This window comes from Notechis scutatus, chromosome 6 (genome assembly GCF_049901735.1).
Source record: "Notechis scutatus isolate UNSWTSFEM ecotype Mainland chromosome 6, rNotScu1.2, whole genome shotgun sequence".
Lineage (NCBI taxonomy): Eukaryota > Metazoa > Chordata > Lepidosauria > Squamata > Elapidae > Notechis > Notechis scutatus.
The window spans coordinates 21,781,197-21,806,177 of record NC_142014.1 but is presented as its reverse complement, the minus strand read 5'-3'; the positions used below and the strand labels follow the sequence as shown (position 1 = coordinate 21,806,177).

Sequence of the window (24,981 nt, the reverse complement as noted above, 5' to 3'; positions counted from 1 at the left end):
CATTCTATATACCAAGGGTCTCCAACCCTGGCAACTTTAAGACTTGTGGACTTCAACTCCCAGAATTCCACAGCCAGCTTTGCTGGCTGAGGAATTCTGGGAGTTGAAGTCCATAGGATTTATAGTTGCCAAGGCTGGAGACCCCTGCATACTATAGCAAGGCTCTTCAAACTTGGCAAGTTTTAAGACTTGTGGACTTCAACTCCCAGAATTCCTGAGCTAACATGACTGGAGGAGGAATTCTGGGAGTTGAAGTCCGCAAGTCTTAAAGCTGTCAAGTTTGAAGACCCCTGGCTATATACTATAGCTTTCAACAGCAGCTTGTCTATTATCCTGCTGGGGCTGCCTTGAAGTACAAGTACCTTGAAATACAAAAACACAAAAGGTGTTTTTTTCAAGAACAAGAAGTGTTTATGCATGCATTGATGTGTGCAGGTGGGATAGGGAAGGGATTTTTTCTGTATTTATTTGTTTGTTTGTTTGTCAAACATGTACAAGATAACAAGTATAAACATGGACATAATTCCCTCAACACTGTCCAACTATTTACAAAGTCTGCACTACTATTAGATAACAAGTATAAATATGGACATAATTCCCTCAACACTGTCCAACTATTTACAAAGTCTGCACTACTATTACTATTCATCTCATCACTCCTTATCACCCATCCCCTCCCACTTGTATGACTGCAACTTTGTCACTTGTATCCTTACGATTTATATTGACTGTTTCCTAGTATGATTTGATTGCTAATTGTACCCTATGACTATTATTAAATGTTGTACTTGATGATTCTTGACTCTTGACGAATGTATCTTTTCTTTTATGTACACTGAGAGCATTTGCACCAAGACAAATTCCTTGTGTGTCCAATCACACTTGGCCAATAAAGAATTCTATTCTGTTCTGTTCTGTTCTGTTCTACTCTACTCTATAAACAAGAACAAAGGAAGTAAAAACGGGGTGGGTAAGACAGGGGTGGTAGGCCCGCCCCCTTTAAGGACCTCTTTAAGAATGGGGTGAGGTCCACAGTTCCTTAGAAGAGAGTGTCCATAGGATGAGTAGATCCTTTACATAGTGATTTGAACACTGGAGGGGTGGTGAAGGCAAATAGAATGCTAAGACCCGAAAGGATATCTGTGCCAATGCCTGGTAGGTTACACTGGTCAATCCAAAACCACCTTGGGACAAGATTGGTACCCATCATTTGGGTCCAAGAGAAGCCCTCAGGAGATGGGGTGTGGTCTGGGGGAGCTATAATGGTGTGATTAAAACTCTGGCTGATTTTTTTGTGCAGCACACACAAGACCATGTGGCTGCCTTTTTAATTTTGGACACCACATAGTCTCCAGTCCGCTGCCTGGACTTGAGAATATCTTAATGGGGTTGTTGTTTGCAAAACAGTCCCTATATTTGGGGGGAAGGAAGAAGCTTAGAGGATGTTCTGGAGGGTGGAACCTAGGCATTGGGGTGATTGAGCAACAGGACAAACAATACACACCCTGCCTTTTCCAGGTATGTTTCCCATCCATAATTAACTTACTCATGGTGTATACAACTGGACTTTCTTGGCCTACATGCTAACATGCAACATGCCAGCATCCTACGTGGACCCTTAATCAAATGATCTGGATTTCGAATACAGATAGTCGATTTACAACCACAACGGACTCCCAACATTTCTGTTGTTAAGTGAGATATTTGTTAAGTGAGCTTTGGGTGTCCATTTTGTAAGAATCCAATGTATTGGCAACAAGGACAGCAGACAGAATAGTAAGAAATTCCCTTAAGAGGGGATAATAAACCAGTATAATTTATGACAGTAGCCGTACGGTTCAAATCTATAAAAAAAACTGTAGCAAAAAATCGGGCCAGAAAGAATTCACCAGTCTTGAATCCCAATACAGGTAATCCTTGGGATTCAAGACTGGTGAATTCTTTCTGGCCTGATTTTTTGCTACAAATTTTTATAGATTTGAACCATACGGCTACTGTCATAAATTATATTGGTCCTCAACTTACAACCACAATTGACCCCAAAATTTCTGTTGCTAAGTGAGACATTTGTATTGATATTCTGGGAATTGAAGTCCACATATCTTAAAATAGCTAAGGATGGGAAAGAATAGTTTAGGTCTAAACTTTAGGAAGACATGAGAACCATTCAACAGTGGTGTCTGCAGAGTGGAGTCAAAGAAGTGGGAACAAAAAGGTTCCTACCATCCCACCTATTACATAAATAGGCTACCATTCCACCTATTGTTGTGTAAACACACAACACACATAAAAAATAGACATGACTTTGATCACCCCATCATGACCTCCTTTGACTTTGATCATGATGTCATGACTTTTTAAAAAAAAACATTTCCTACATTCAACCAAAGTTGAGGTTGAATCTGGGCCATAGAAGAGTGCCCCCTAGAGTTTGGCTGGTGGACATCAATGAAAGTTCTCCAGCTGCATTCGGCGCTAAAGCAGATGAACCAACCTGCCGATTAAAAGATGACAACCAAACGACCTTGATGTGAATAGACGCAAATGATGGGTTGATGCATGATCAAGAGATTGCAAGCTGCTGTAATTGCTATTGAAGCTTTGCAACCAGCCGAGAATCATCTGCTAACCTCAGCAATGCAGCTCATGGAATTTCATTCCTCATGCCCAAATACAAATCTGTAATAGACCAAGAATAATGGAAAATAATTAAACCTAACGATGTCTGTCAAAACTGTTGCCCTTCGTTTTGGGCATGAGTTCTGCCTGTTTGGCATGCATGTATTTAGATGCAGATTTCCTGGCAGGCAAAGGCACGGGTGGGGAAAATATAATTTATTACATTCTTGTCTCTTTCTGCAATGCTTGCAAAGCACATTGCAACTTCTCTCTCTCTTCTCTCTTCTCTCTCATACAGTCAGGGAGTCTCTCTTTAGAACTAACGCGGTGGCTCAGTGGCTAAGACACTGAGCTTGTCGATCAGAAAGGTCGGCAGTTCAGCGGTTTGAATCCCTAGCACCACGTAACGGAGCCCCTTGCCAATCGCAGGGGTTCAGGAGAGCCCCTAGCTAAGATTCTGTGCAGTTTGGAGAAACCCCAAATTCCACTCCTGCCTGGCTCCACCCACCCCTCCCCTCCCAGGAGACCCCATGTGGCCTGTTTGGGATGCAGGTAAGTGCAGGGCGTACGAGGAGGCTGGGGAGAGCAAAAAACAGGCCTCCTGGAAGTTCAGGAAGGCCGGAAATGGGCCTGTTTTTGGCTTCCAGACAGCCTCCGGAACCCAGGGAGGCTGTTTTCACCCTCCCAGAGGCTCGAGGAAAGCCTCTGGAGTCTGGGGAGGGCAAAAGTGCCCCCCGACATTGTGCAGGAGGCCGACTAGGCTACACCCACCCAGCAACTGGGCAGAGAACCCCTTGCTAAAAATTTTTGAAGCCCACCCCTGTTAAGTTGGCATAAGAAACACAAGTGAGACGGATTTCCGGTTTGAAGTCTCTTCGGCGACAGACAGAAATCCGTGATCGTGCACGGTTTCGGTCTGGGCTCGCCGCTGGAGTGCCCCAAGCCGGCTGGTTTTGGGGCTAAGCCATCCCGTAGAGGTGGTGAAGAGGGGGGAGACCGCCAGCAGGGTTGAGGAGAGCCGCATCTCTCCTCCTCAGCTGGCCATTACTCCCTTTCCCGAAGGCGGTTGCAGCGGTGGTCAGAAATGGCCACCACAAAGAAGAACTCGACCGGAAAAGAATGTGCAGGAGGAAGATAAGAAGTGAAAGTTTTGGAAGACCGGGTTAAATTGTAAAAGCAACAACTAAGGTACCCTGGAATTTAAACTTACAAAAAAATAACATTGCTCCCAAAGAAGAGTCGGAAGCAGCAAAGGAAAGTGAAAAGGGAAAGGTTTGTGGTTTTTTTCTTCTCTCTCCTTCCTTATACTGACAACTAAGAGACTTAAATAAGAAATCGGAAAAATCCGCTTTGACATCAATAGGCAATTAAGCTGAAAATAAAACAAAATGTCAAAGGGATAATAAAGATTTCTGGACATTAATTTTTTTTTCCATAAGCAGGAAGGGAGAGAAAAAGAATAAGGGCAGGATCTGGAAGAGGGAGGAGACTGCCTGGAATTAAAAAGAATCTACAGCAAAACTTCAACAAGACTTCTAAAAGATACATTTTAACTGAAACTTTGTAACTAAACAGTAACTCCAGGAACAGAAAGTGAAAAAAAGAGCAAAAAGAAACAGCTTGTGTGTATTTGGACTATTTGGTGATCTTTGGATTCTTGTTTATTACATTTGAATGACTAAAATTAATCGGGTGGTTGTTTAAAAATTTATACAATGGCATCAGTTCTGGATGAATTGAAAATGGAACTTAAAAAGTACAAAGAAGATGCACAAGAAGGGAAGGGTTCTTTTGGCTTCGTTTTTCAATTCTTAGAAATGGAGATTTGGAACTATGAGAAACAACAAGAAACGTCTGCAAAACAAGAAGACTGGGACAAAGAAGAAGCCATCTTTAATGAACAAGTAATTTTATGTGGGGAAGAAAAAAGAAAGGTGGGGAAAGAGATTGGAGAATTTAAGACTTAAAAAAACAACCAAAGAAAAGAAAAATAATTCAAAAAATAAGTATAATACTGGAAAGCAACAGAAAAGGGGAATACAGAAATAGAAGTAGAGAGACAAGGGGGTAAAAAGGGGGAGAGAGAAGAAGAGAGGGAAGAAGGAAAGGAAAAGAAGTTACAAAGGACCGGAACAAGATATAGAGAAACAGGACCTATTTAGAGATAATGGGTGAAAATCTAACTGAAAAAGGGATTCTGTAAAGGTACATAAGATTGTATTGTTATATTAGTAATAGAAATAACTTTAGAAAATTGGAAACAATGTATGATTAAAATGATGGATAAAATAGTTAGTGTAATTTAGTGAAATGTTTGTTAATAAAATAAGTGAAATAAAATAAATGAGAAAATTGAATTAGGAAGGAATGGGAACATTTTAATTAATGCTTTATGAAATATAAGTGAAGAGGGGGGAATTAATTATGGAAAGCTTATAATTGTTCCCATAGAAGTATGATATTTAATTGAAAAGTAATGTTAAAGAAGTTAAGATTTTAATGAATATTAATATTAATGATAGAATTGAATTGGAATGGAATGTGTTGTTTTAATTGTATACATTTATATTTTTTTCTTTTTTAAGAATATTTTAAGAATGTACCAAGCAGAATCCGAATGAAAGTTATATATTATATTGAATGTTATAACTTTAGGGTATATATTGAAGCCTAAATAAGAGTTAAATGGATAAACTTAAAAGATATAAAGGCGTCATACTCCAATCAGTAACTACAGGAGAAATTTTGTTTAATGAGAAAAGATAATAGATAATTGAAACAGGACAGACAAAAAATATAAATACAATGATTTGAATTGAGATGAGATAATTAAAATAAAATTGAGAAAATTAAAAGAGGGGAGAAGCTATGCAGAAAATGTAAAATAGTAATAAGATATGGAATAGAATATAAAAATGAGCATGAACTTGAATTTGTGTCTGTACGAAGAAATGTAACCCGGGATTACGCTACTTTAAAAAAAGATGTTTTATTTGTATTTTTTTTCTCTTTGTGAAAACTCAGATAAAATTTACAAAAAAAGAAAAAAAGAAACACAAGTGAGACACGCACATTGTCCACAAATCTACCAGTTTGGGGTAAAGTATTATGCAACTTTTATGTTGCCATTCTGGGCCAGACAGAAGATGCCTGTGGAGGCCATGGATGATGGTGACTCAGGCCATTATAAATATACAGTTACCGCAGCACACACTCTTTGGTACTGCGTTTGAAGCTGCAGTTAGTCCAATGGTGATGCCAAGGATAAGCTGTGTAGCACCAGCATGGCAGTCATTGCGTCCATAGCCATAATTTCCAGGTCAGATTTAAAGTGCTGGTGTTAAGCCATCAACTTCCAAATCCAGGCCACCCCTTCCAACTAGAACCAGTCCCTCACCCACAAAAGTTTGGGGGCACTGGAGATGAGGCCTTAGGGATCCCAACGCTGTGAACAATCTATTTATGGAGTGAGGTTCACTTGGCCCAAGTTTTCTGATCTTCTGTAAAGGCAGTCCAAATTATCATGTCCTGACAGATGTTTTGGTGCTTGTAGTTAAATCTTTTTTTGTATCTGGACTATTTCATTTAGCCAAGAATTTCAATGCTGCGAATTAAATATTGTTGTCATGCCCCTGTTTGAGCCTGAATCTGTGGGTTAACACAAGCTATAACCTGAGCTGACAAAGATTGAGGGGGTGGCTTTGTTGTCTTTGGAAGAAAATGGGGAAGGCCAGGGACTTTCAGGATGAGAACAGCTTGTAGACAGGGAAGAACAGGGGCAGGATGAACATGGGAGACAGAGCTCAGGCGATGAGCAAGGACCACTCCCTCCTGATCCAAGAGCTCAGAGAGTGGAGAGAAGGCGTGAACAGCCTGAGTAGGCTACTCGGGAGAAGAGCGCCCCGCCCATCTTCACAAGGTACACCTGAGAAAAATATATATATTTGTGTTATATACTAGATAGGGAGATTGATATTAAGGTAGAATGAAGGTGGTTCGCTCGAATTATTAACCAGAGGGGACAATTATATTTACAGATAAGGATTGATAAAATGACAAATGTGACAGAAAAAAGTAATATGAGAAATGACAACAGAAATGAGATGAGAATTTTAGATAACATTGTAAAATAAGATATGAGAATGTATTAATATAACATGAATTGGATAAGCTTAATATTTAACAATAATGATGACGCAATATGAAACTAAACAAATATAATGAACACAGGTAACTATGGTCATGTTTGTATTGAGATGTGAAACCTGGAGCCACACTGCTTGCCAAATGATAATTTTTTATTTTAAAAAATAAAATAAAACCAGGGAGAAAATTGAATAATGGAATTACTAGGTATGTTTAACTGATATGGTGGTAGGCATTTGGAGAGCTTTGAAAGGTTGAAAATAAGCACTGAAGGATTATGAATTAATGTGAAATATATGCATTGAGAGATATGATTGATATTATTAATTTTGCCTATACTAAAATGTATGATATATTGATGCCACACTATTAATGTATTGTTGTGCATATGCAGGTTGAAATAAAAAATTTTGGGGAAAAAAAGGCATACCTGGGGAATGAGACTTAAAGGAGGTGCAGGAGAGGTGCTGTGAGGAGGGGCATTTGTTGGGAACAAAGGCTGAGTTCCTGAAGTGTTGTGTTCTGACTTTTGAACTTTCCAAGAGTCCTTGCATTCCTGTGGGCTGGACTAATTACCTGGATCTTTTGCTTCCTGAACTCCTTGTATAGCCTTGGTTCAGATAGCTCTGGGTTGCACTATTTGCAGCCAGAGGCTGCTTGAGGTTTGGGTGGGGGTTTGATATAAGACATAAGACATAAGAATTTATTTGTCATTACACTCGCTAGCGGGTGCAACGAAATGAGGTGCTCTTCCACAAAGTAAAACTGGACAAACACCACTAAAAGAAAAAAATTGAACTAAACACAACCAACCATACAATAATCTCTATGCAATTTAAAAATGTAAATACCCCATTACTCTCAGCCATTTAAATTCCACAAAAATCTTATGACCCTGCATTCAAACTCAAAACTGCACTTGGATAAAAACTTCACTCTGCTCTGGGACTTGCCAGAAACGTGGGAGCGTTTGGGGAAATTTGGAGCACTGAAGGGATGGTTTGAACTTCCAGCTGTTTGTGTTATCTCTGTGCCATGCCCTGGGTCATCACAATTGTGTTGTGAGTGTCTTGGCATATTTTTTTGTTTAATGTATGTGTATATTTTATTCACACTGCTGTAAAACCCTTTGGGTCATCTCCACTGCATGCCCAATCACATGTAACACAAATAAATTAAGACGACCTTGATAAAAATCCTCTCTGGTTTCTTTGGTTTTAAAAAAACCCATTCTGGACACAGGCTCTCAACCAATCAGTAGCAAGCACATTATTTATTTAAATTAGTTTTACAAACTTCTCTTGATTGGTGAAAGACATGTGGATGTAGTGAGAATCATTAAAAAATAGTAGCCGCTATAAATCAATCAAATTCTATTATATTTGGAACAACTTTTTAAAAAATTAAAACCCCTTTCTTTCTTTCTTTTGCAGCCTATAGACACATTTTAACTTTTGAAGAGCAGGGTTTCGTTTTAAGGAAATGTTTGGAAGCTGTGAAAATGGTTTTTAGCTTCATGAGAAAGGTGGATTTTCTAATATTAATTGCCATTACGACAGTTTCCTAATTCAGAAATCTATCAAGGCAGTAATGAGGCAGAAAGAGCGTGTTTAAATGACACATTTCCCCAAAGTGAAGGCTGGGGACTTTTTCACACATGCATGGATCATTTGCTGTTACGCTGATTTGCAAATATGAATGACTGCGGATTAAGCACCACATAGACTATTTTCAAGTCCCCAAATACCACTTTAAGCTTAAAGTCGTACACTTTAAGTACAATGGGGAATCTGTAAATAACATTTCAATCAGCAAGACTCAAGTTCATCGTGCGTAATTTCTCTCATTGCTTTCACTGTGTCATGAGGTAACTCATTTTATCGGTATCCATCATGGTAGCTTGCCGTGAAGTCAGTTCATATGGTCATCTCTCTGATGCCTAGTAATATCTCAGTTTTCCTTTTCCAAGTGTCCAAGCCGAGATTCCCTCCTCCTTTGTAGTGGTTGGGGCCCAAAAGAAATTATCTACCTTATTAGAGGCAGTATCCTGGGCTCTCAAATCCTGCTCTTTCTGAAATAAGTCAGATCCAACTTATCAGGGTTCAGCCAATCTCTGGCTATGACACCATGAGATAAGTAAAAACACCCCTAAACCCCATCCTGACTTAATTCCTGGAAAGGGGAACCATATGAGACAGTGATGGCTAACCTTTTCAGCACTAGTGCCCAAAGTACGCACACCCACACCCCCAAAATGCAATGTGTGTGTGTCCCCCGCCCATGTGCCCCGCGCATGTATGGCAGAGACCCGAAGACCAGCTGGCCAGCAGGAGGCGTGTGCACGTGCGTAATGGAGCTGAGCTGGGACGACGGCTCATGTGCCCACAAAGAGGGCTCTGTGTGCCACCTGTGGCATGTGTGCCATAGGTTTGCCATCACGGATATAAGGCAACAGTCAGTTCTTGACTAAATGAAAGGAGAAGTTCAGAATTTAGCCCAGGAAGCTGTGAAAACTTCATGCTCTCTTGCAATACCATTCAATCGAGAGGAGAGCTGGATTTCCTCTTATTTCTAGTCCATCAGGTCCTCACAGACGGTTGACATTCTTTGCATTCCTGCTCAACCATTCTGATAAGGGTAAACTAGAATCTTCCAGCCACTGAGACCTGACAGAGGGGACTCCATGACTGCTGTGTCCCAACAACACAACTGTCTTCTCCTCTGAGAGAAGTCTAACATGGCAAGGGCTGCACAACAAGAGGGCCATCCTGAAAACTGGCCATGGCTGGGACAGCACACGCAAACAAGGAGGGGACTTCAACTTCCTTCTCCGGCGAAGTTGATGATGCCACCCCTGCTTGCACACGAGTGACTATAGATACATGCATGCATGTGCATACATATAGGTATGTACACCTGAGCTAGTCCCAATTCATCACTCACCAACACCTGTGCTGCACTTGAGTGCCAAAAGCTGCCTATTTCTGTCCTAAACTATCATGCTGGGATTATGGGGGAGTCATCCATGTTCTACTCTACACCAAGAGCATCCATTGGAAGAATAACTGGCAACTGACCTCCTGCTTCTTCTGCTTGGCTGACTCCTGCAGGAAAGGAGAATTCTGAGGAAGGAGATACCAGGCAGTGAGCTGAACACACAAACTGGAAAAACACTGGGAAAGAAGGCAAGGATGGGAGGCAAATCACATCCCTAGGAGGAAGGGGGCACCTATGAAGGACATTAAAGGAGGCTGAACGTCAGACCATATCTCAGGCCTGTTATTCTGCGTGGTTCAGTTCAACCTGGATGCACAACCTAAGCTCCATCACTACCCATTGCTCAGCCTGGTCATGGGTGGACCTCAGTGTGACTTTATGAACTTAGCCTAAACAGATGCAACCTGACCACAAAGATTCAGTGGCACCGCCGTTTTCCCAAGCCAGGGTTATCCGTATTTCTCTGGGGTGAGATCATCCTCATTATCTGACTTGGAAAAGTAGGCAGAGCTCTTACTCCACCCACCCAAAACTGGTGGACTTGCAAAGCACAACTCCTTTCAGACCACGCTTTGCCTGCTCACATCCATATTGTATCCCGGGGAGCCAGAGCAGTTTTGGCCAAAATCAATGAAAATCCCATCGGAATCGGAATCGATCGATTCTAAAATCTGGTCCACTATGTTCTCAGGGCTGGCTGTGGGAGCAATGGCGAGCAAGTCCGAGTCCTGGCCTAACTCAAATGCCCTGGTCGGGTTCTCTGTGGGATAGAAGAGTCCTTTGGATTGATCAGACACACATTGTATTGAACCGGCCGAAATCCTCTCCTGTTCTCCTGCTGGCAGGATCTTCATGGTGAGCATGGAGCTCTTGGATCCATTGTCTGTGATGGTAGTGAGATTGGAATAGCCCAGCATCTCACCGCAGGAGGTCATTTCAGAAACCGAGTGTCGTCGGATGCTCGAGCTGTTGGCATTCGTGCCTTCTGTCTCATACTCGGCTACGGGAGTCAACAAAGGGTTGTTGTAACTTTTGGATCTCACCACTGGATTCTTAGCAAGAATATCCCCCGATTTAGAGCGCCGAAAGAAGCGTTTTTCTGTTAACAAACACAGAGAACAATTAAAATCTTCATAGGGTCCCTACCAAGACAACTAACCCATCGCAGAAAGACTGTGCCCGGGTATTTGGACGGTGACTTTGTCAGAGTATATTCATGAACTGGAATAGAGCATGGTAACAAGGTCAGCCAATGAATAGGCATAGCAACTAAGCCAGCCAATGAGGACTGCCTGTAAACTGAAACTAGAAGTAGCCTAGGCGTGGCTCTATATTAAGCTCTGCAGCTCTGAAGCTATGTTAAGCTCTGAGTCTGTCTATTGAAAATGAAACTAACTTGCTTGCTTACCTGCTGAAGTTACTTCCAACATGTTTCTGTCTGAGTTGGCTCCATGTTGGAAAAATCTACATCTGGTTTGTAAAATCTACTTATTATGTTTATAAAGCCATTATATGAAACATCAGCCATCTGTGTTTACTTTTCTGGCGCTGAATTAACGCTGCAGAACTCTGAACAGACTTCAAATCAGTATGTGAACTTCCTTTTCTTACATTTGTTTCTATTTTTTCCTGACCATTCAACTTCCCCGTGTCTGTACAACTGTCTCCCTTGGACATGAATCAAAAGAGGAATAATGGAAAGGAAGTGTCCTCTAATCTTTGCTTCCCAGATCCTCTGTTCAGCAGTACTGTCTACATTCCAAACTTTTATTAAATTTTGGCCTCTTCAAATAGAAGCTTGGTGTTACTGTCTATTAAGAGCAGGAATCACTGACTTCACTTTCTTATTAGTTCACTTGTATACTTTATCCTATTCTTCCACATTATTTTGGTAGTTTCCATTCCAGAAACTGGTGGTGTACATCCACACCTTGTCAGAAATTCAGATTGGCCACGAGATGGCACTAGCTTAATACTGTACTTTTCCTGGGACAAAGTTGGAGCCGAGATGTTTGCAAAAGGATGTAACAACAGATTATGCAGCCAAGGATTCAATGGAGAGGCATTTGGGGCTTTCTTCTCTTTTCTGTTCTTTTCCTTCTTTTTCTGTCTACCTCATGCAAGCTACACAAGAAGTTTATACAAGTGTGTAGGGTTTGTATACGTCTATGTCCTTTGAGAATGCCCGAGGAAGAAGATAAAATTACCCCAGGAAAGAGATGGGTATTCATTTATTAATTCTTTTGCCTCCTCTTTTATTCCATACTCCCTGCTCCTGTCTTTTCCTCAAACAACAGCCCCGTGAGACAGGTTGATCCAAAAGAGAGCGACTAACCCAAAATCTACAGGGAATTTTTGTGGCTGATGATGATTAGAACCTGAGTTTCCCTACTCCTAGTCCCTACTTTCTCTACCCCACTGTGATTCTTGGACTGAGAGGAAAAGATTAACCCAAAATCACCAAGGACCCTCTGTGCTTAAGTAGGGATGAGAACTGGGTATTCCTGCTTCTAGTCCAATAGCCTTACCACTGGCTATCGGTCTGGAAGAATGAGAGAGAGAGAGAGACTCTGGATCAAAGACACACAGAAATTTTACAGGGCTGAAAGAAGATTGGAGCAAGGAGATCTGAGTCTAATCCTCTTTCGGCCTTGTAAAATTTCTCTGTGACTTTGATCTCCTTGTTCCTAAGCCAACCTTTTCACCACTATGAATTCTCCCTCTTCCACTTGGAAAGCCTCCTTGGTCAACTCTACAGTCCACCGCCCTTCCTGGACAGAACTTCTACACTCCAGGCACTGCGGAGTGATTTTCACATGCTTCACAACTTTGAAATGTGAAGAAGCAAATGAATGGAATCAGGAAGTAGGTTTCAAGATGTTTTCTGATATCTGATAAGAAAGCTACTAACTCTAAAACCAGTTGACCTATTAATTTTGTAACAAGCCTTGGGGGACAACACTGATTAAGAAGTGGGTGTCGTATATGCAGGTTGTCAGATTATTATTATACAGAATAAATTATTTCTGTTACGTTTATACGTTTAAGAAGATATGCTACCATTGGCCACGCTCTAGAAGTCTTACCTAAAATGCAGGAAGAGTGAGTGAGAGCGCCATCACTGGAGTACAAACCGTACGTTCCCAAGTAAGGGGAAACAACCTTCTGTAAGAGAGTTTCCAACTTCAAATAATCTTCAGTAACTCCTTTTGATTCATGAACACCCTGAAAAACCAAAAGGAGAACTCTGCTTCAGTTTTTTTAATCCAGTATAACCTGTTGGATTGACATGAATGGGGGAAGTGCAAGGTGGGAGTTAGATTAGTTTGGAACAGGAGGTCTTTAACTTGGAGAGATGATAACTAGCTGGTTCACCCATCCATGTTCATCCACCAGGAAGGAATCTGCTTAACCTGGAGATAGAAAACATCCATATCAACCTTCCTAACTAGCAGGCTCCTCTGGTTCACCTTAAGAGGTCTCCCAAGATATCTGTCTACACTGTTAGATCACTGGCCATCAATCTACCCAGTTATCACTCAATGGCGGGCCAATAGTCCCCAAGTCTTTTCTTGCTGTAGGCACCTAACCTATTTTTTCCTTCAATTTATCTTCTTCCTTGGTTAGTTTCAGCGCTGGTATAGCAATAGCAATAGCACTTTAGACTTATTTACCAATTTATAGTGCTTTCCTTTCTAAGCAGTTTAAAGAGTCAGCCTATTGCCCCCAACAATCTGGGTCCTCATTTTACCCACCTCGGAAGGCTGGAAGGCTGACTCAACCTTGAGCCTGGTGGGATTTGAATTGCCAAATTGTAGGCAGCTGGCTGCAGAAGTAGCTTACAGCAGGGGTCTCCAACCTTGGCAACTTTAAACCTGGAGGACTTCAACTCCCAGAATTCCCCAGCCAGGGGAATTCTGGGAGTTGAAGTCCTCCAGGCTTAAAGTTGCCAAGGTTGGAGACCCCTGGCTTACAGTACTCTAACCACTGCACCACAGAGGCTCCTTATTCTACCTGGCGTACCGGTAGCGCCAAAGATCAACTGGCAGAGAACCGGTTTGCTCTGAGTCTCTCCGACGTTCTGCAGTTGGGCCCACCTGCCCGCCCCCTGCTCCTAGGTCCTTTTTAACCTCTCAGCTGTTTAGCGCAGCAGATTGCTGTGCTAAACAGCTGAGAGGCACAGTAGCTTAGTTTGTACTGTTTTAATGCATGCGCAAAGCGTGTGTTTGGCGCACGCGATCACACAATTCCCACCCCTGCAGCCACAGCCACCAAGCCATGCCCACAGAACCGGTGGTGGGAACTTTTGAATCCCACCACGGGTTAGTTTCTTTTTCTGGGTTGGCCCGACGTCTTGCACAAACTCAGCAGATGGGGGCTGATTCAGCAAGCAGATAATCCATGTTGTGCGAATGCAGCCATAAAGACCCAGTACCCTGACAATAACAGTACAGATGGTATTCTTGGACAGCAAAGGGGAAAAAAAATTGTGTCCACCTTGAGTTTTTTTGTGGGATTAAAAAAAAAAGAGGTAGTCTTCTTGCCCTGAATTCTCAGTTTTAATTCTCAATTCTCAATTTAATTCTCAAGTTTTTAATTCTCAATTCTAAACTTGCAAGGGGAGGCAGGGCTACAGATTTGTGAGTGATTAACAAGCTGCAATGGGAACTAATTGAGCAGCAAATTAAAATAGCTACTTCATGAGTGATACAACACATTTTTTTTTTAAAAAAAAGAGGATATCATGCAGCTGGCATCTTGACCCCCCACCCCACCAGGATGTCCCTGTTAGTAGAGAGTCCTCTGAACAAAAAGCAGGAAATTGTTGAGTTGCTTGAAAAGCAGCCAAGAATCCCAAAAGCCAGAGATTTAACAGACTTGTGCTTTCATTTTCAGGCTCTCCCCTTCTTCCGCTGTTTCCTTTTTTTTTTTGGTAACCTGATCGTAACAGGGGAGGACAGCATCGTGAAAGAAGAAAAGGGGTGGGGGGCAGGAAGGGCTGGATTAAAGCAGCCCAAACGGAGCCAATTTGAAGAGGACCGAGATGGAAAGAGGTAACCCTGAAAAGCAGAAAGAGGCACCGTCCCAGTTAAGTGGGGGCGAATTCTTTGCTCATCTATCCAGAGGGACTGCCGTCGGAGAAAGCAATTTAAGTGTTAAGTGCAGCAAGTTACGGGTCAGAAATATTCCCTGCACAATGCTGCACCAAGCTTAAAGAGTTCGTTACTATTTGTGAACAGCACAAAACAGAGAAGGGCCTGCTGAGAATGACTCCCGCCTTCTGCTGTGAGAGCTTTATGCTTCTTGCATTTCAAGCAGGAACCAGCAGGGTGACTCTTGTTTGGCTGTGTTCCCAGGACGTGCCCTGCATCCCTCCTCGTTCCCCAGATGGAGAGGCCCTCAAATCAACCTCCCCAGAGGGAGGATGTCCTCCAATGCAGGGGTCTCCAACCTTGGCAACTTTAAGACTAGCGGACTTCAACTCCCAGAGTTCCTCAGCCAGCTTTGCTGGCTGAGGAACTCTGGGAGTTGAAGTCCGCTAGTCTTAAAGTTGCTAAGGTTGGAGATCCCTGCTCCAATGGATTAAAAAAAAGGCCCAATGGCAGCTGTGATCATGTGATGGAAGCTCATTTTGACATGCATTTTGACATTTCATGACCCTCTGAATTTTCCTCACCTGCTGTGGCCCACTTTGCCTTGGGGAGCACAAAAGAGAGGATTTTAAAATTTTAAAAACCTTTTTCTAATTCTCCCATGGTGCTCCGGGGATTTAAAAAAAAAACATTTTTGGTGCCACGATTTGCTTTCTTGATCACTATTGGCAATTTTTATAGGATTGTGGAAAACTCTCAGGCTGACAAGGCCAAATTTAAATGACACTTTAAAGAGACAATCTTGAAGCAGCGAGTTGAAAGACTATCAAAAAATAAAACCTCTCCACATACTTCACTCTTTTATGCAGCTATTTTAGCTCAGTTTTTCAAATAATAAGCAAATTCGGTTTTTCCCTCTGCAGTTTTCATTCCTTACTTTATACAGGAATATGTAATAGTTTTGTTTCATTGGGAAAAGTTCTATAAAATATTATGGGAATTAAAACCTCTCCACATACTTCACTCTTTTATGGCAGATATTTTGGGTGAGTTTTTCAAATAATAAGCAAATTGAGTTGTTCCCTCCTCCCGCAGTTTTCATTCCTTACTTTATACAGGAATACCGTATTTGCCGGCGTATAAGACGACTGGGCGTATAAGACGACCCCCAACATTTCCACTCAAAATATAGAGTTTGTTATATACTCGCCGTATAAGACTACCCCATCTTCCGCACACCTTCCACTTTTGCACTTTTTTTTTTTGAGGCACTTTTTGTGCACCGTGGAAACGAATCCCGTGAAGCCGAAAGGAGCAGCCAGCCTTCAGGCCGATGTGGCGGGCCTCCTTCTCCCAGCTCCCAAGGAAACAAGGCGCTCAGCGGCCTCCGCTCGCGCCGCCCGGGCTCCGCTCGCACCGCCCGGCTCCGCTCAGGTATCCGGCTGGGGCTGTCAGGAGTTGTTACCACTGGGGCGCTTCGCGCTCCAGTCCCGCGTTGCCTCGGGAAGGGAAAGGCAAAAAGGAAGAGCCACGACGGCGCTTTGCAACGGCAGCAGCGGCTCCTGGTTTTGCCTTTCCCTTCCCGAGGCAACGCGGGACTGGAGCCGCACGGAGCCGCGCCAGCGGTAACAACTCCTGACAGCCCCAGCCAGATACCTGAGCGGAGGCCGGGCGGTGCGAGTGGAGGCCGGGCGGAGGCCGGGCGGTGCGGGCGGAGGCCGGGCGGTGCGGGCGGAGGCCGGGCAGTGCGAGCGGAGGCCGGACGGTGCTAGCGGAGGCCGGGCGGTGCGAGCGGAGGCCGCTGAGCGCCTCGTTTCCTTGGGAGCTGGGAGAAGGAGGCCCGCCTACATCGGCCTGAAGGCTGGCTGCTCCTTTCGGCTTCACGGGATTCATTTCCACAGTGCGCAAAGTGCCTCTGCCGCGGGCAGCTGCAGTGCTTCCCAATTACTATTTGCCGGCGTATAAGACGACCCGGCGTATAAGACGACCCCCACTTGGAGGCATGTTTTCAGGGCAAAAAAGTCATCTTATACGCCGGCAAATACGGTATGTAATATTTTTGTTTCATTGGGAAAAGTTCTATAAAACATTCTGGAAACATTTGGCTGGTATAAAATGTGATACAAATTTTAAATTGCAATAAAGATAATAAATACCATACATTTATTTATTTGTACACACACACACACACCCACACACCTGTCTGGGCCTCCCAGCAATGTTTCACAACCATGACTTTATAGAGAAGAAACATCTTGCATCATGCTGTCTCAAATGCTGTGTAATCTATTTTGGATGCCTCACCCCACTTCCTAAAAGGTAATTGAAAAGCTTCCCCAGCCAGGCTGGTGCCTGGAAACCTGAGTTTATGAACAACTCAAAAGTTCTCCACCCAGGAATGCCATTCCTTGGGGTAGGCATTAATAGGCAGATGGCGGAAGGACCACAGATCATGAGTCTGACTACAATGTTGATCCGGCCCTTTTAGAAACCCAGTTTAACACCCCTGCTGTAGGTGATTGCGGTGTGTGTTTATAACTTCAACTCTGGATCATAAGTACCTTTTTGGGGATCTGTTGCAGCTTCAAATGGTCACTATGTGAACAATCATAAATCAAGAACTACCTGTACCCAGCATATACACTGCATGTAAAAGAGAGGTGGAGCTTTGCATCCATGGGGGCCATCTTGGTTTTCCAGCCCGCCTGCTCCATCTACCACTCTAAACTTACAATTCAGTTGTCAGCGTTCCAGAAAACCTCCACTCCAACAATTAACTCTGAGACAGACATCTTCTCAAAAGTTCTGTCTTATTTGGATAGCAAATTGGCACATCTGGGGAATCCCGAATCTGCATTAAGTAAAAACTACAAATCCACCCCTTGCACCAGGGGTGGTATTCTGGTTCTGCAGAGCCGGTAGCAGCGATGAGCAGCGGAGACCAAACTGGTTCTCTCTGCTGCTTTGCTTTGGGTCTACCCGCCCGCCTGAGCTCCCATACTCGCTCTGAATTTGAAGCGCAGCTGCTTTGCGCGGCAGAGAAGAGTGCCGCGCGGCAGCTGCTGAAGTGACCGGGATTGTGCAGGCTTGCAGGAGGTGAGTTAGAACGCCTCTGCGCCTGTGCCAAGTGTGTGTTTGGTGTGCGCACGCACACACAGTGTGCACGCGCACAAAGCATGCCCACCAAGCCACGCCCACCGAACCAGTGGTAAAAATATTTGAATCCCACTGCTGCCTTGCACCCATCATCACATCACATGCCCCAATCACCATCTGTCCCAACTTGAGACATGCCCTCACCCAGGTGCAGAATAACACGACCTTGACTTAGAAGAAAAATGCTATTATGGCTAACAACATACACTCCAAGAACTTCCCACTTTCCCAGGCTTAAGAATGTGGCAGTGAGGAAGTGAATATGGCTTCCAAAGCTGACAATTCAGTAAGGGTGCGCCAGAAAAATCCATACTTGTAGGATGAGTAACATTTGGACAATTGAAGGAGGAATCCTTGCGCGGGAACGGGATAACGCGTCTTCCAGTTTTATATTGAGAGTTATAATATTTCTGAAGTGCAACAGGGCCAGCTGACGGACAGGAGGCTCCTTCCCCTGCAGGAAACAAACAAAAGGTTTTTTCATGATTTGTAGACTATTTTGTAGATTTGAAATTCAAAACGCCTATTCCCTGATTATTACAGTAGCTGTACGGTTCAAATCTATAAAAAAATGTAGCAAAAATTAGGCTTTAAAGAGTTCACCAGTCCTGAATCCCAATACAGGTAGTCCTCGACTTACGACCACAACTTACGACCACAACTTACGGCCCCTTCCTCCCCCATACCTCATGCCATTCACGTCTCTCCCTTATCCGTTCCCCCCTGCATGGCGTAGGATGGATAGGGGATGGGCCTGGGTCCTCCTCTGACTGCTCAGCCGGCCTCTGCCCTTCCCCAGCCTCCTCCACAACCTCCGGAGCCACACTTCCACTCCCTGTCGGCTGTTCCTCCTCTCCCTCAGAGTCAGTCTCCACCAGGGACATGACAATGTTCTTCATCATACATAGCACATTAAAATTAAACCAGCACTTTTCAGAAAATGTTTCCGAGTTAGGATCAGATGGGAAACCACTGAGAAATCCCAGCACTGGAGAATGCTGGACTGTGAAGTTGAAAAAAAAAAAAAACATACTAGGCAACGCATACTGTTGCCAAAAAATGCACAAATGTGTCCATGAAGTTAATAAGTCAGACCCAACTCAAGATTGTCCTTTGCACCTTGTAATAGCAGTTCTAATTCCACTGCAAGGTGAAAACGGAGGTTAATGTTATGGAAGTACAAAGTCCTATGAAATTTAAGTCAAAACAAGAGCTTCAGGTTGGGAGTGGGGGTGAATCAGAATTTACTTCGAGAATACACATTACAGAATAGCTTATTCTAAGTTAGTTAAGAACTCTAGTAATTTTAATTTCCTTTTCCGAGTATGTTTTTAACTCTTCTGTCTCTAATGATTATTGTCTTTACCTTTGTGTCTTAGGTACTGAATTGCTTCTAAATCAGAGGAGTTCAGCATTATCTTGGGATCTCTTTGGAGCATTTCCTCCCTCTGGACCATTTTCAATTGGAAGTTTACAGAGAGATTAATAGAGTTGGAAGGGACCTTGTAGGTCATCTAGTCCAACCCCCTGCCCAAGCAGGAGACCCTACACCATTTCTGAGAAATGGCAGTCCGATCTCTTCCTGAAAGCCTCCAATGATAAAGCTCCCACAACTTCCAAAGGCAATTTCTGTTCCATTGGTTGATTGCTCTCACTTTCAGAAAAATTCTCCTTATTTCTAGGTTGAATCTCTCCTTCAGTTTCCACCCATTATTCCTTGTCTGGCCTTCAGATGCTTTGGAAGCATCTGCCCAGAGATCCTCTCTGTTGCAGCCCCTGAGATATTGGGAAGACTGCTATCATGTCTCCCCTGGTCCTTCTCTTCACTAGATTAGCCAGGCCCAATTCCTGTAACTGTTCTTTGTATGTTTTAGCCTCCAGTCCCCTAACCATCCTGGTTGCTCTTCTCTGCACTCTTTCTAGAGCAGTGGTGGCTAACCTTTTTGGGCTCCTGTGCCAAAAATTGTGTGCGTGCTTGCCTGCTCGCACTCGCGTGCCAGCACCCAGAAGACAATGTACGCCCCCCCTACGCATGCGTGCGTAATCCCCACCCACCCATGTTTGCCGCCCCCTTACCTGCACTGCGTCTCACAGCTAATTTTGGGCCGGTTTGAGGCCTTTTTCAGCCTCCCAAAGGCTTGAGGAAGGCTTCTGCAGGCTTCTCAGGCTTTGCAGGCCGAAAACTAGCCCCGTTTCATCACAAAACGGGGCTAATTTTCTGCCTGCAAAGCCTGTAGAAGCCTTCCTCAAGCCTTTGGGAGGCCGAAAAAGGCCTCAAACCGGCCGAAAATCAGCTGTGAGGCATGAGCATGCCCAGTGAGGTAAGTTTACCTGCAGCTCATGTGCTGGCACAAATGGCTCTGCGTGCCGCCTGTGGCACGGGTGCCATAGGTTCGCCATCACGGCTCTAGAGTCTCAACATCTTTTTTATAGTGTGGTGACCAAAACTGGATGGAGTACTCTAGGTGTGGTTCTTCTACAATGCTGTGATTTGAGCAGCCCTATGCTGCATTTGAATTATTTTACCACAGACTGAGGTGAAGCTACCTATTTAACATTTTTAAAAGAGTTGTTTAGCTTTTCTTTTTTTTCTCCCCAGTTTTTAAAATCCAAGTTTGCTTCTATTTCTCTGCTGTGAGATGGATCTATTTCCCCAAGGAGCAAAGATCTTCCAATTGGGCGAAACCACCAAAACAGGTTTTTCTGGAATTACACTGGAGCTGCAAAAGGCACCTGTGGGATCCTGGAAAAAGACTGGCCTCTTTTTCTTAAAAAAAAAATAAATCAGATCGAGAATAAGGCTTTTTTTGCCTTCTTATCTGAAATGCCGTTCAACTTAAGGGGGAGCCAAGGGAAATAACCCGAATAGTACAGCCAAGAAGAACATTTTTATTTTAAATGTTTTTCCTGCTTGGTGCTTTGCTAGACTGCCAAGCAAATGACCTGCAGCTCTCTTCATCAATCACCAGAATTCCACTTACTGGTTTATCCGGATTCTAAAGCACCACAATTGCATTTTACCTGCACGGGGTAGAATATGGCCTGCAGCATGGGCAGGACATCACTGAAAAAGAAATCCCAGGTTTCAGCCAACGTATCCAAAAGTTTCTGTCCTGCAAGTTAAAAACAACAGGTTGAGTTAAACCGATGAACGTCTAAAACGTAAGTCATTGCATGGAAATATAGGAAGTTCTCAGCTAGGATTGTAATGGAGGCTGTCCATTATGGCCGTAAACCAGACCGGTTTTTAGGAACTTTTTTGTTGTGGTCGTTAAGTGAACACCGTGGTTTTTAATCAACATCAAATCTGTTGTGTGTTACAGCCTGTTTTTTCTGGAAACTAGAAGTAAACACTGGTTTTCAGCAAAAAGGTCTAAACCATGGCCATATGACTGTGGGTTTCTCCAAAGCCCCCGGGGGCAAGACAAGAAGCAGTGGGTGGAAACTGATCAAGGAGAGAAGGACTAAGGAGAAATTTCCTGACAGTCAGAGCAATTAATGCTCCAGCACTGGAAGTTTTTAAATTAAAATAGAATAGAATAGAATAACAGAGTTGGAAGGGACCTTGGAGGTCTTCTAGTCCAACCCCCTGCTTAGGCAGGAAACCCTATACCATTTCAGACAAATCCAGTCTCTTCTTAAAAACTTCCAACGTTGGAGCATTCACAACTTCTGGAGGTAAGTTGTTCCACTGATTAATTGTTCTAACTGTCGGGAAATTTCTCCTTAGTTCTAGGTTGCTTCTTCTCCTTGATTAGTTTCCCTCCATTGCTTCTTGTCCTGCCCTCAGGTGCTTTGGAGAATAGCTTGACTCCCTCTTCTTTGGGGCAGCCCCTCAAATATCGGAAAACTTCTATCATGTCACCCCTAGCCCTTCTTTTCACTTATGTTTCAAGAGGCTGATCATTTGAGAAAAGAAAAGAAAATATAAACTGGCTTTCGGAGGCTACTGTTTGCTAAGCCGAATTGTTAGGCAAATTTTATTTCCTTGTTGACCAGGCAAAGCCACCGTTTTGTGGTCGGGCTGGAAGAAAAGGTAGGAGGGTTGACATGCATCAAGGAGCCCAACCAGATGTTTAACTTAGGGCTGTGCAAGCATGAAGAGGAGTTGGAAGGGGTTCTTCAGAGAACATATGCAGGAGCACCAATTGTGGTGTGGGAGGGTGAGCGTGAAATTGGAGTGCAGCACAGAGCTATCAAGTGAATGCAAGGCAGTTTTAGATACAAGCTTAGCTTAATGCAAAGCATATTATCATATTTCTAATGTAGGTGTTTATGTATGTGCAGAGGGACCAAGCATATTAGTAAGTACGCACACTTACAAAAAGTACAAGTATGCAAAAAGAGTTTTTAACTAAATGGTTTGAATTTTACTCAAAACCCTGAGCTGCTGATATTCTCTCCTCCTGCAACCAGCTTATCCACAGTTTTAAGAATGCTAATCTCCTCTCCTGCCTGCCTCTCCATAACTAAGACAAAGTTTGTTTTTCTCACTGCTTCTTTAACTCTCCCTTGTATTGTTCTCCAGCGCCTGCATCATCTCGTATATCTGCTTTGTCATTCTGCCTTCTCTGCTGTACATTTCATGTTTATCTTTCACTCCAGCAGCATTTCCTGCCTCAACTAGATGATTCCCCACCTTCTGTCTACCAGCCCTGGCACTTGACTTACAACAGTTTATTTAGTGACTGCTCCAAATTACAATGGCACTGAAAAAAGCGACTCATGACCATTTTTCACACCTATAACTATTGCAGCACCCCCATGGTCATGAGGTTTACCCCATGGTCATGTGATTTACCCCATGGTCATGTGATTTACCCCATGGTCATGTGATTTTGCTTGACAACTAACTCACATTTATGATGGTAGTAGTGTCCTGGGGTCATGTGAAAGAAAGAAACCAGAATCATTTAACAACTGCGTTACTAATTTACTAATTTGTGTATACTGTGTATATTCATACAATGACAATAAATTATTATTATTATTATTATTATTATTATTATTATTATTATTATTAGTAGTAGTAGTAGTAGTAGTAGTAGTAGTAGTAGTAATAGTATATTCTAATTTAAGAACTACATTGAAGTTGTAAAATGGGGCAAAATTCACTGAACAAATTTCTTAACGTTCATTTTAGGTTCAGTTCTGATCATACATTGAGGACTATCTGCTTTCTTTCTTTCTTTCTTTCTTTCTTTCTTTCTTTCTTTCTTTCTTTCTTTCTTTCTTTCTTTCTTTCTTTCTTTCTTTTCTTTCTTTCTTTCTTTCTTTCTCTTTCTTTCTCTTTTCCTTCCTTCCCTTCCCTTTTTTTCTTTCAAAGGCACCTTGTAGGTGATATTAAGAAGTTTAAACATCCCCCCCTTTGGGCCTAAGCTATGCGCTTGAGTCTTGCACATATTATTGTTTCAGGGTAGTCCATACTTCCAGATGCAGTGCCTCTTTAAAGCAGCCACGCCATTTTTCAGGCTTGCACGTGAACCCGAAAAAAAAAGACCTAGCTGCTTTAAAGAGTTGTCTCCTTAAAGCAAGCGTGTGGCTGTTTCCATGCGACTTCTTAAAGCAGTTGTATCCACTCTCAGGCTGTGTGTACAGGAGTCTGAAAAAAAGGATACTGCTGCTTTAAAAGAAATACATTGCTTGCATTCCTATGTCCTGTTAGCACCTCTCTGAAATCATTTTGAAACATACACAGGCCTTAATCACCTTCATAAAATCGGATCTTATCCCTCAGGATCACCATGCCTTTTGTAAGCAGCTGGTTCTGAAAAGAGAACACAAAATATTAACAATTTTCATTACATGCTGTATTTTAACTACAGTGGTTTTTTTTTTAATGACAGCTCAATAGAAAAATGATTGTTTGGCAATTACATTTTTATTAGACTAAAATTTGCTTACAGTGGAAGGAATCTTTGCTGCCTGAGAACACTTATATGCACCTTTAGTGGGCTCCAGACACGTAGTAAACACTCTGGGTTTTTGCTCCAATTTTACAGTACTCTTTCTGGGTATGGTTCTTTGAACCTGAAGCATCTTAAGATGAAGCACAGGGCAAATAACCAAACAAAATTTTGGTGCTTAAATTTCTTAGAAGGACAATAATAGCTATCAGTAATTTATTTGGTAACTTGCTTCGGCTAATAATAAAGCTTTCATTAAAACAGTAAAAGAGAAATCAAAACCAAACAGAAGATTATACGAACCTGTAAATATTCAGTAAAAAAAGATCCCAACTCAGTTTTCAGAAGCTGCCTGTTCCAAAAAAAAAATCATAATAAATAAAAAGAATCACCATATTTTAGTATACATTTATTGAACTTTGTTATTCATGGTTGTTGCATTACAAATGCAGAGCTTGTCAGAAGGGATGATCAGAGAATATGATGCTTTATGGAAATTCTCTAACTTGAGTGCTAACAACTACACACATAAGCCACATTCTTTGTATGTACTTTTGTTTCCTATCTAAATAACAATCAAACCTAATTCTACTAATAAGTGCTAAGTAACAAAATTGTTTCTTAAATAAAATCTCTTTTAAGCTAATGTCAATAGCAGTTAGACTTATATACCACTTCACAGTGCTCTATAAGCAGTTCATCATTAAGTGTTGTACCTTATGATTCTTGACGAATGTATCTTTTCTTTTTATGTACTCTGAGAGCATGTGCACCAAGACAAATTCCTTGTGTGTCTAATCACACTTGGCCAATAAAAAATTCATCCATCCATCCATCCACATCCATCCATCCATCCACAGAGTCAGCATATTGGCCCCAGCAAGCTCCAATTCTGATGGCTTCATAAAGATATCAATAAGACAATAATCTGAACATACTTTGCCAGCTTTATTAAATTTGAAAGAAGTATAAAATACACATAAATACAAATGGACAACCATTTCTTTGAAATGGTATATGGATCTCCTGCCTGAGCAGGGAGTTGGACTAGAGGACCACCAAGA

The 24,981-nt window shown here is 42.5% G+C and overlaps 1 protein-coding gene across 5 annotated transcripts in view; it reads right to left on the bottom strand.

Annotated features, from left to right (window-relative positions):
• Positions 1–8,009: 8,009 nt before the first annotated feature.
• The window catches only part of PRR5 (proline rich 5), an 84,137-nt gene continuing 67,165 nt past the window's right edge, over positions 8,010–24,981 (bottom strand). For all 5 annotated transcript variants that reach the window (XM_087969486.1, XM_087969484.1, XM_087969483.1 and 2 more), the window contains 6 exons: positions 24,221–24,269; positions 23,721–23,778; positions 21,033–21,124; positions 18,325–18,465; positions 12,849–12,987; positions 8,010–10,861 (listed from right to left, as the gene is read on the bottom strand). In XM_087969486.1, coding sequence (XP_087825612.1) covers positions 10,323–10,861; positions 12,849–12,987; positions 18,325–18,465; positions 21,033–21,124; positions 23,721–23,757 — 948 coding nt within the window. In that variant the 5' untranslated portion in view covers positions 23,758–23,778; positions 24,221–24,269 and the 3' untranslated portion in view covers positions 8,010–10,322. The remainder of the gene's footprint in view (positions 10,862–12,848; positions 12,988–18,324; positions 18,466–21,032; positions 21,125–23,720; positions 23,779–24,220; positions 24,270–24,981) is intronic.